This window comes from Ptychodera flava, chromosome 8 (assembly GCF_041260155.1).
Source record: "Ptychodera flava strain L36383 chromosome 8, AS_Pfla_20210202, whole genome shotgun sequence".
Lineage (NCBI taxonomy): Eukaryota > Metazoa > Hemichordata > Enteropneusta > Ptychoderidae > Ptychodera > Ptychodera flava.
Window position 1 is genome coordinate 28,211,028 of NC_091935.1, and position 12,189 is coordinate 28,223,216.

At 39.9% G+C, this 12,189-nt stretch overlaps 1 protein-coding gene across 1 annotated transcript; it reads left to right on the top strand.

Annotated features, from left to right (window-relative positions):
* Positions 1–7,163: 7,163 nt before the first annotated feature.
* On the top strand, positions 7,164–8,315 carry LOC139138062 (solute carrier family 35 member G1-like). Its single transcript, XM_070706285.1, has one exon. It carries the CDS (start codon positions 7,164–7,166, stop codon positions 8,313–8,315), a length of 1,152 nt encoding a protein of 383 aa, XP_070562386.1.
* Positions 8,316–12,189: the final 3,874 nt, after the last annotated feature.

Consider the following 12,189-nt stretch of genomic DNA (forward strand, 5'->3'; position numbering starts at 1 on the left):
GTTTCTTTGACGTAAATGATCTTGAGTAAATACACAGTTGAAATCGCGAACCAGGTCACGCGATATGTCTCGCTTTAAACATTGGACTGTGCATTGAGTGACATCGTTACTTTCATTTCCCTCTTGTCGTGATTTAGAAATTGCCTACTTTCCTTGCTGTACTTTCCTTTGTTTGTTTTACTTCTGCGTTTGCCTACGAGTCGTGAGAGTGAGCAAGTTAGTCATTAAGTTTGATCAAGAGTCGACCGATGACGTCATTTTCCCAACTACACTCTAAAGTTATGTGTTCAGTTATTGAACACATATTAGAACGCTTAACTGTAACACTTTTTGAACGCAGTTTAAGTGTTCAGTAAGAAAACTAGAATGCATGTGTTCAGGTTTAGAACATATAGTGTCTTTATTTTTGAACGCATTTCATATGTTCAAAATTACATGAAATAGAACACTGTTTACGCATCAGAACACTGTAACACTTTTTGAACACAATGTAAGTGTGCAGAGTAAGTAAATAGAATACACATGTTCTGGAAAGCACTGAGACCACCATGTGTTCACCTAATAATGTACACATAGAAATGTTGTGACTGACAAATATTGTAATGTGGCAAAATGGCATGTTAACTGGCCTGAAATGCATTTGAAATGTAACAACAGACTATAACGTTTGGGTTACAGTTATATTAGAAAAAATGTTGCATGGTCAATGCTGAGCATTACCGAACACTAGCATTCTATTTGTGATTTACAAAATTTGTGTTTGGACTAACGAATATGGCCCGAAAATTTGCAACTGTCTAGTAGTATAAACACAAAACGATATAATTATTAAAATTAGACCGTAAGTGACTCACAATATTGCGAGAGAGGGTACTCTACGGCAAAAATACACTTCTGAGGTGTGCCATGTGCTTATCGCCGGGCCACAGTTCACACTTGGTGCCTATTCAATGCCATTTTGCCACGATATACAATACTTACCGTAGCAGTCAAACTCTCTGTGTAAACAGCTATCACACCGTCACAAAATACTGGCAGAACTCAATCGCTAAAATCATAGAATGTGAAAATACCGCCGGCAACAAAATGTGTCGTCTGCAGCAGCGGCGCGGCTTGCATCTAATGTGCGCATGTTCAGAGGGGCCCTCGTGTGACCCGAGGAAGCCCGATTATCCGTGACGTCATACTCGGGACACCCAGGAACACAAGTGTTCATTTAGTTAGTAACACTAGTGTTCTCTGTTTGGCGTTCTGTTATAATACGAATATTCACAAATTGAACACCAGTGTTCCGGAAGATTTTGTCTTCAGGATTTTATCGAAATAAAGAGTTTAGGCCCTAAAGACATTTACCTCCTTTTATTATAAGCAATTAATAAACTTGAAAACATTTTCGGAACTACCAACATGTGTCTTTGATTTCAAAAGTGTTCACTGACTCGAATTCACATATATACGAGTCAAACAAAATATTTTGTTCGTTTTTGTTTCAGAGGAGTTTACTGGAGCAGAAAACAAATTAAAGATATCGTGATGTGTGTCTCTCACTAAAAATAATATTGTCTGGATAAAAACACACGACAAACACTGTTGTCAGTTGGTGTTAGAATGGCATTCTATTTCTGAACACAAATGTTCAATACTTGAACACACATAACACTTAACTGAACGCATCCGACGCGTCATAAGCGTCCAAACGTTAGAGTGTAATAGTCAAATCAGCGGCCCGGCCTATACCCGGTTCTCAGAGGAAAAGTGCTAATGGTTTGAACCATTAGTTCCTCAGCGAAAATTGTTATTACTGAAGGCTAAACTATCTATCATCTGAAAAGTATCTCTAGATGAGACTGTCAAGTATTGAACCCACAATCTTGAGGCGGCAAATACAGAAACCCTGTGTACAATGTAGTATTCGTGGTGAATGAATTCGTTCATTCCAGGAAAAACAGCACTGTGAAGGGAGTGGGAGCAATTCTTTTACCAGTACCATGTTTCTTAAAGGGAAACAGTCGTCGGAACTACGCCTGTGCGAGTTTTTTGTTTACAAACAATGTATTCCGTGCACGATGTCTAGATGCACCTCATAATCATCGCTGCAACATTTAAATTATACGATGTAGGTTATGACAGACATGTTTTAACTTTCATCAATCACCGTGGTACGTACCTTGGATACAGTGTTTACATCGGTCGCATGGTCCCATACTACGAGCGCAGTTCCGACGACAGTATCCCTTTAATATATGTTGTGTAGATGACTGAAATGTTATTATCATTATTCATTATTGGTTACCCAAAGTGAGGAAAAACATGATTTTCCCATACATGGCAATGTACAGTCTGCTGACCTCTTGAGAGGAAGATAAGTATATATTGAAATGGAATGGCATTATGTTCCTTCTCTCAAAGCCACCTCGGCTTTGAAGAGCTCTCCGAATCACCAATACACAAGTTTAAGCAAGGCTATACTTTAAGATAAGATTTAAATTTTAATTTCCGTGCCGGAAATACCCAGCATTCAAACCCTTCCCATGATGCCATCGCCCATGTGACAATTGCTTGGGGGTCAGACCAAATACAATAACCTCGGGTCAACATCAGCGACATGAAATGCATGGACCGACAGTCAGAAACAAATAAATGTCATGCTAATAAAGGTAATAGGCGCTTCAAGACAATATTTTAAACATTTACTCAAACATTCCAGATGAAAAACTACTCGCTTCCATAATCAAGAATAAAAAATCAATGATCATCGCGTATTTTTTTGATTAGAAAAACGAATTACCAAAATTAACGTTTGAAAGTGGAAATATCCCTTTATCTATATAAACGATTTTTTTACACAAAAAAAAAGGGCTTGGTAAACTTCAATGACTCTAGAGGCTCAATAACGAGTCCACACTAGTAGAAGTCCATAACAATATTATCAAAATTGTGGAGTCTTAAAAACTACCCCGAAGCGCGTCTTATCTTCAAGTAGAGTTCACCTGAAACATTTTAATGTGAACTGAAAGGTTTTCCTCCACACGGCTGTAAACCCTATCCCTGTCCCTGACGACTTCGAATTCCTAGGTTACTGACGATGAATCCGAAACGCCATCTGTGGCCGATCATCTTCACTCTGGCGCTCTCCATCGGTAAATTTTGTGGGAACTTGTAGAAAAGGCAGTACTGGAAACCAGGCATTGTGCTGCACCACTTCTTTCCGATATCACCGAAATTTATAATCGATATACGATGTTACTATAGGATAACGATCAAAGGTTATTCTCGGAAGGGGATGTAGCAAGCGCATGGAGGTATTTTTATCGTTTCATCTTGCGAGGAAAATTACTGATGAGCGTTTTTTGTTTATAATTTGAGGGCAGGATATATTTATTCGTTTCCTGATCGAATAACTTGAAAAATGCCAAGCGGGCAGACGAAGTATGAATTTTTCCAAACCTTCGCTGGGAAGCATCTGATGGCAGCTTCCAAAAGAACACGATTGGAACTAATTTGGGATAATTGGATGGTTAAGTAATGTCGATCACTCTACAAATGTTATCTCATCTGCTTTTCTTTTTATATGACACACTTGTTTTTATGAGTAATTTGCGATATTGCCACTTTCAGCTATATAGCACCCAATACTTTTGAGAAATTTGCAAAATATGAAAATCCAATTATCCCAAATTAGTTCCAATGGTGTTAAAGTTTAATTTTTCTACCTTAATTTATTAAGATACTACATTTACGCGAGTAAAAACCACTCCCGCGGACAATGTCTCGAAATCTGGTAGGATACCTCACTAATGAATCATTGAATTTGCATAGATACTTCGTTTTTCTTGAATGTCAATCCACAATTATACAGTTCTATCTGTCTTCGGGGGAAGGTCATTGTTTACTTATTTGGTGATTTACGTCAAGCAGTTACTGACAGTGACATGTACATGGCCAGAGGTAACGTTTATTAATTCTGCCGTATGCTTAAACCGCTTATAGCCAAACATCCTTAGTCACTTAATAATGTTATCCCTGAACGAAACACAGCTTGCTCAGTTTACTGTACGGTTCGTTTGCCGAATACTAGTAAGCCAAGTAAAGTTTCTGACAAACGTTTGTTGATCGCTTCAAATTTCCATTTGCATTCCTACGCAACACAGATCAAAGGTTATGTTTCTCCATAGGGATGGGTCAACTTGGACTTGCTCGAAGCCTGTGGACTTATCTTATAATCGTAATATAGTAAATCTGGGAAATAAACTTCATTAGACTGTCCCGTACATGCAACCACAGATGTCAGGCCGAATACGCCCGAGAAATGCCAGGCGACCAGTGATCTGATCTGGGGTCCGATCGCTGAATATCTTCAATGAATAAAGGGAGGTCTGATTATTTACTCAGAGACATGTGCGTCCCTACGGGCGCTTTGAGTTGCCAAGGTGGTATACGCGGAAAATAGTTACTCCACAATGAACAATCCACTGCCCATGGCCGGCCCTAGCAACGGAATACCCCCGTAGTAAGGTTTCTCGTGCTACCGAAGCATGGAGAACACAGTAGCTTTGTTAGTTGTCGCTGAGTGATTTTCCAAATTTATTGTTCACGTTGACAGGTCGATTACAAACTTGACTTCACTGAAGCTGCCGAAACACTAGTGTTTATTTTGTATTTATTAAATTGACAGAGCCAACAACTGGCTTTTTATCTGAGAACTGTAAGATGAATGCACATACTTCAAAGTGCATTCAGATTGCAATTCTACCCGGGCAATCTACACATGTTACTGACGTAAGGGGGGCGTCATTATTGACTCCCTTCGTGGTCGGGGGCAATGAGAGGGAAAACGCCCAAGAAATGATAAACAGAATAGAGGTTAAACTCAAAAGGATATGATAAACAATCAGGGGGAGCTACATAAAACTTTTCAGGTGCAATAAGTTTTCTAACTATCATTAAACTGCGTTATGTAAAATTCTGAAAAGTTTCCGCACCAGGATGGGGTCCTCCTGACACCCCAATTTATTCACCATTTAACAGCTGCCTGGTTGTCAAACACACATATTTGATAATGCAGTGACGACAAACACTGCATCTAGCATCAAAATGTCTCTACATTATCTTGCAGCGACATTCTTGCCTAAAGCTTTTTTTTGTGTGTTTCTACTAGAGGACACTAAGCGAGTTTGAATAGATGCAGATTCAGTGTTTATAGGCATGAAATATCAATTTTGCGGCTTGGCTCGTGGAGGTTACATGTGAGCAAGTGTTCGGGTATTACCAAATAACCCAGACTATTTCAACATTATATATTCAAAACTTTCAGTATAAGGAGGGGGGACATTCTCTTGTCCTCTCGCGGTCTGATCACTGTTTCAAAACTGCCTATTTAAACACGTGTTCGATGTTTTCATGTTTATAAAAGTTTAACTTGGGATACTTCGAAGCTGCCCCGGTATTCTTCAGCAGTGGCATTGAATAAAAGACTAATTCTCTAGCAGTAATAGAAAACGAGCAAGGCATATCTCGTTTTTTAGAGTGTAATCTGGAAATAATGAACAATAATCTGATTTAAGTAGCTTGACATGTGCACCAGCTTAGCGCCAGCTTGCGGACAGCTTTGAAAAAGACCTTTGGGAGCCAAATGAATTAGTTGCTTATGTAGGTGTGAAGTAAGGGATTATAAAGGCGGGGGAGGTTGTCAATGGCGGGCGGACAGGGGGTCGATTCTTAGTGGGGGGTGGGAGGCAGTTGCGAAGAGTTTTCACGACCCCTAAAAATATCAACTTTGTTCAGAATACGTTACAACAGTATATCTACCTGCAACAACAAATTTAGATCCCAGTGGGTGTTTCAAAATGCTTAGGGTAGTACTTGTAGTTGAATTTCTCATTTCAGTAAGTTGGATGCCCCTTGTACAAGCACTGATCTCGTCACATCCGTAAAATAGCGCCTCGGGGACAGATATTCGACTCTCAAACCTTTACAATTCATTTCTGATCCATCCCTTGTGGGAGCTCATTTTAAAGCTCTTGGTGAAAGAAAACTATGCACCGTCTAAATTTTTTTCGAAATCGAAAATTTTATTTTTCCCCATAGAGTTAACACAAGGATGGCGGTCATTTTGAATTTCAAATATCGGTAAATCTTGTAAAATTTGGTTTTTCTAGTACCAAAAATTCCACGGTAACTCCCAACTTTTATTTTTGATTTCAAAGAGAAAGGTTGAATATTCATTGAGGAAATTTTGAGCAAAAGTTTAAGTTTTCACTTTCGAGGCGCATACTACCTTAATTGACACTTAGGGGCCTGTATGTAAAGCCTTCTCTTCTTTTGTGAAATCCTCGCCGTATGGTTCCCGTATTAGAACAGCTAACACACGACCTAATGAATCACGATATCGTATCAGTAAACGCGATCATCTCAAACTAGCATGGTTTGGGGGAAAAGGAAACATATCTTGTGTACTTTTTCATATTTTTTAAATCAAACCCACTTGATCAAACTTAGACTATTCTCAAATCCCAAAAATTCAACATGTAAAGCAAATACATGAGGAACATAAATTTGATCTCTGTGTGGTCTTCCGAAAAGAAGTTTGTTTATGATCCTTAATAACTAATTACTATCGACTGCGGAGAAAGTTAAAATGGCTGAAAAATATCTCTTTTACTATGCGCAAGCGCACGTAATATTTATAATTTTCAATTGAGTGTAACAAAGAAAGTTATGTTCTCTTAATCCTCACATTGTTGGACACTTTCCTATACCATCATTGGCCTACCTGCACATGTGAGCGTGTGTTTGCAAAATGTCGACATATGGGACCTATGACATCATCGGGTATTATTTCATTTGATGGGCTATTCAGCAGGTTTCTTTGCATTGACAGCGTTGCCACAGTCTGTTGACAGAGCTCACTCATTCACAAACCCGCTGACAGGAGGCACAGTGGTCTGCGTGAAAGTTGCAGGTACGGTGGTATGAAAGATTCTACCCGGTGAAATTGGAGTTTTGACTGATATATTCGTATTTAACGTCCATGTTTTTAGTGGTAGGTGTATAACTACAAGTGTGGACGCAATCGGATGTTGGTGAACATTAGGCGATAATCGGAACTTTGGGTGTGAAACCGTCGTCTCGGCTGACTAGCACAGTTATAGTGCAATATCACGATGGAATTTGAACCGACTGATCAGGATGAAGAACACACACAAACTTCAACAAATGATGGAAGAGGTGAGACAGAACCCAAGGGATGTTATGACAAATGCGACGACTGCTGTGGCGGTCATTTACAAACTCTGGAAGGGGTCCTTTTGGCTCTGTTGTCCGGGGTAACCTTCGCGGCATCATCTGTGTTCACTCGCCTGGCAAGTGATGGCGGAGTCCCTCGTTACCAAACGGTGTTCATCAACTGTACATCACTCGTGCCCGTGGTTTTACCTTTTCTAATATACTACAGAGTTTCTCCTTTCACAAGTCAGCCTATCAAAGATACGTTGCTCCTTGCCCTGACTGGCTTTGGAAGGGCTGTGGTCATCGTGGCCCAGACTATATCATTTACATTTGCCCCATCGGGCAGCTGTGTCGCCCTTCTCAACGGAATTACTGCTGTGGGCGCGTCACTTCTCGCGAGTATTTTCCTCGGTGAAGTCTGGAGACTTATTGGTATTTTAGCTGCGATTGTTGACGTCGTTGGTGTTTTCCTTCTGATTAGACCACCGTTCCTCTTCGGACAGCTCTCCGACGAATACGGGCACACCAGGGACTTGTCCATCGGCTACGGGTTGATCGCGGCCGCCGCCCTGATACTCTCAGCCGTGTTGGTGTCTTCCCGAGCACTGATGAAGCGAGTCAGCATTCTGAACGTCATCTTCTACGCCGCGATAATGTCACTTCTACTCAGCCTTGTCATGATGCTATCCCTCGGCGACCCTGTCTGGCCTATTTCTGATGTGCGGCTCATCGGTCCCCTCTGTGGCATGACCATGACATACGCCGTGTCCTTTTACTCTCTCTACAGAGCGCTGCAGGTCCAGGAAGCGTCGACGGTCACCGTTCTCAGAAACATTTCGATATTCGTCGCTTTCCTACTGCAGCACTACGTCCTGGAGATGACGCCGACCGTCTACGACATCGTAGGAGCCACGCTGATCTTCGTCGGGACATCGGCCGTTTCCGTTGATACCTGGTGGTATAAAACACATCCTACAAGTGATGAAAAACAGCAGTTGCTAGACAAGGAGGGTCACAAGCTGAGCTCCGTTGGCGGTGCTATCGAGAGCAAAGACCAAGAACCGACGTCTGGTGAAAACAATGACTGAACTCACGTGAACAATATTTAATTGTCAGGGTTTTTTCATCCTTGAAGGAGTTGCAAATTCGCCAGACAGGGTCAAAGGAGACAAGGTATATTGTTGTTATCTTAGCAGTGAAGGCACTGTAGACTGAGTACTAAATAAGACAGGTTGGTTAAATGTTTCAACAGTGGCGCCTTAACTTTTGCATAAAACGCATGCCAGTGTAGTTAGTGGACCGTCTCAGATTGTCGCAGAAGTTCAAGAAACGAAATTTCTTCGTTTAGATCAAAACCCCCTCCCCCCTCCCCCTAAACGAAACTTCAAAAGTGCGAAATGTTCACGTCTGCCTGAGAGTACAATGTTGCATTTTGCTATAGCTACTAAAGACGTATTCCATCCCCTTGCAATTAACGTAATCAGATTTGAGTACTAACAGGGCATTTTACCGCATAAAAGTTTCATTTTATTTTACTTTCCCTCTTTGCATCTCTTGTGCTGTTCTTTGTCTTTGTGAACACGCAATTTGTACTTGGTAGGGGCGGTATTATAATAAGCGAGAAACTTTGACAAGGGGGCCCAGGCACGTTCAATCATATTGAAACGACTATGACCAGGTGCATAACAAGTGAGAATAAAAACATCTAGTGGTTAGAGCAGACGCTTATAAATAGCACATTTTTTAAAAAAATGATACTTTTTGTCTTTGTATATTTGATGAATAAAATGTTTAGGATACAATATTCCTATCGGTAAATTGTGTTTGGGGCACAAACGAGATGGAAACAGTTACAAATTTGTTGGCACGAGTGTGCAGTTTTTCTTTAATTTAAATAAACAACACGAAAACTTGTGATCACAAAATAAAAGTGCGAAAGTGAAGTTCACTAATTGAATGGAGGTCAAACCCCCTCCCCCCCTAAACGAATAAATTTCGCTTTTTGAACTTCTGCGACAATCTGAGACGGTCCCTTAGTTGACTGAATTTACATTGCTAAGGAAATCTTCTAAACAAACGAGAGAGAGAGAGAGAGAGAGAGAGAGAGAGAGAGAGAGAGAGAGAGAGAGAGAGAGAGAGAGAGAGAGAGAGAGAGAGAGAGAGAGGGGGGGGGGTTTTCATGTTGAATTACGAACTAAAATGTCGCGCGTCGACTACAGCGCACCGCGTAGAATAATATTTGGACAATCATTTGAGTCATTTTTGCAATATAATAAAAACAAGAGATGTTGGGAGCAAATCTCGATTACAAACAAGAAATATTAGTGAAGAGGACTATCTCGTTTTGCTGTCAGAAATTGGACAGTGACAGACTGACATAGATTTAACAAATCTGTGATTTGACCTGTACGCTGTTGCAGGTAATAGCTTGTAACAGATGCACTTCAGTTTATTGTTATGTACAGTTGAATACCGTGTGATGTCGACAGCTGCAGCGCTCCAGTATTGTTTTGCTTTAAGATTAATATCTGAAATATAATGCATGCTATTTCTGTTCAGTATATTGATGAAATATTTACATAAATAACAGAGATTTTGTCTTTTAATTAGAACTTTTACTTCAGAACTTAACTGTTGGGTTGTCTGAGATCCCTGTCGCTCATGGATACCCGCCGCGTAAAGCCAACACAGATTGTCATTGTGGTATTCACGCCTTTTGTTCTGAAAGTGAATAAATCACCCCGAAGTTAAATTAATGCGATCGACACTTTTATTATTTATTTTTTATTTTCCGCTAAATTCGATATGTCATTTCTGACATTTATCACCGATGCAGATGAGGCACCTGTCTGTCGTCGGGTGACTTGTTCCTGTCCCGCTCATCATAAAATTAAACAGTTTATGTTTGTTCAGTTAAATACTTGTCAATCCCTTAACTTACAATGGATGTTATGTTCTAGGCAGTCTATCAGCCAAAAAAAACCCACAAAATTGTCGACTTCAAAAACTCAAAGGCTGAAATCATCTTTGCACTGAGGGTGGCCGAAGTTTGATTATGATCTGATTTACGAAAATTAAAAAAAATTGCATAATTACTGTGCAACGAATTGAAAGTAGTTTGGTCATTTTGTTACAAATAGATCAAAGGTAATACAAATGTAAATAATCAGGTGGTAAGAGGTTTAGATTGTAATATTTTTTGCTCGACCAATCAAGGCCGAACGAACTAATACTGTACAGATTCTGAGGGCGTGTATCAACCATCTACGTCGTAGATTGAGCAGTCGCACGCCCTCAATGGATGTTCTTCTGAAAAAAAATGGTGCCAATTGCTTTCAAGTTGTGCTCAAGTGGTCTGTGACGTAGCAATGGTTTACAGCACAGGTGCTTAAATCAACCAGTGATCGCGGAGCCTCCTGTAAACATACATAAGAGGCTCCACGATCACTGGTTGATTTAAGCACCTGTGGTTTACAGTATCGACCTGTCTTCGCGATTATTTTTTATGTCTGAGATTGAACGTTTCGCACGAGTTTTGGAAATTCAGTCTTACAAAATTTCCAATCGAGATTGAGGAATTCCATGGATTTGAAGAGCATATGCGTATGTTGGACCATATTTGCTAGACCCTTCAATGTGATTGTACACATCGTATTCGTCCATATTTTGGTGTGGAAAACACCACAAGTGACGATGGTTTTCCCTGATTTAATTACCGCGGGAAATTATCGTTCAGCTCCATCCTTATAAAATATTTTTTAAATGTCCTCATTCTCCGCAGTCTACTGTCACAGTATAGTGGTGGTACATTCTTACTTACAGTGATGCATGTAAAATGTTTTAAGGTTTGGGTTGTTGCGTTTTTTTTCCTTTTGTTTATTGTATTTTTGTTTGTGTTTGCTTCGTTTTTTTTCTTTTCTCACTGCTGTACACCAACTCCTCGAATAACTCGGAAGCTTTGGTGATAACGTTACTCATATAATTCAATTCAATTACTTTATTATCCACAATAAATATAGTAGCCTTCCAAGTTATTGGAGGAGTTGGCGTACAGCAGTGAGAAAAAAAAAAAAAAACGAAACAAAACATAAACAAAAAAGTAAAACTCAAAGCGGCGTCACAGATACGCTTGGAGTGCAGTCACCCATACAATTACATGTGCAGGGTAATAACACGATTGTAACTAATTTGGGATAATTGGATGGTGAAGTAATGTTGATTCGGGCTGCTAACGTAACCTCATCTACTTTTCTTTTCGCTGTTATTTTATTAAAAATAACAAATAAACAAACACAAACACATACGCACAAACAAACACAGACACAAATAAACAAGGAGTAAGAGCCCCATGTGGTAGAGTACGACGACGTCTACTTATGCGTACTCGGTATTCTCTTGCTATCAAGGCGACAGCAAGACTGAGAATACCGCGTAAGTATATACGCCGCCGCACTCTACATCTGATTTTGATCAGATTGTTATTTACCAAGACTCTTTCTCTCAGACAATGCAAGTGTGCGCGTGGCGAGGTCCGCGGCTGGGTCGGTGAGGTTCGTTCACTAGACACACCGTTGAGGGCGCATCACCTTCTGGTTGAAGATCGAGCTCGATGGCGACATTATTTACTGTATTACTTCCTTTGTAAAATACACAGTTTGGAATATTCGAAATTCGGTTAGTCTTGATGGGATTAGCGTTTCCCTTCAACCCTATGTTATATAATTAAAGTGTTATCTTTGCTCATGGATAAATACATTGTATTTCACTTTAATGAGATGATGAACAAAGCTGAGGATTATATCACAAAGTTTTCAAGCCTTGTAAGATCTAGACTTGAAGGAGAAGATAATCTCTGTAGTTAAATGACTGAGGTTTTGTTTGTTTTTAGACAAGTTGCATTGCAATTTTAACACATTCACAGTTATGTAGATTTGTTTTACTTGCGATTTTAGTGAAATAAAT

Bases quoted from the DNA above. Each gene is read 5' to 3' on its own strand.
- LOC139138062 (XM_070706285.1), top strand. From the start codon at position 7,164: ATGGAATTTGAACCGACTGATCAGGATGAAGAACACACACAAACTTCA.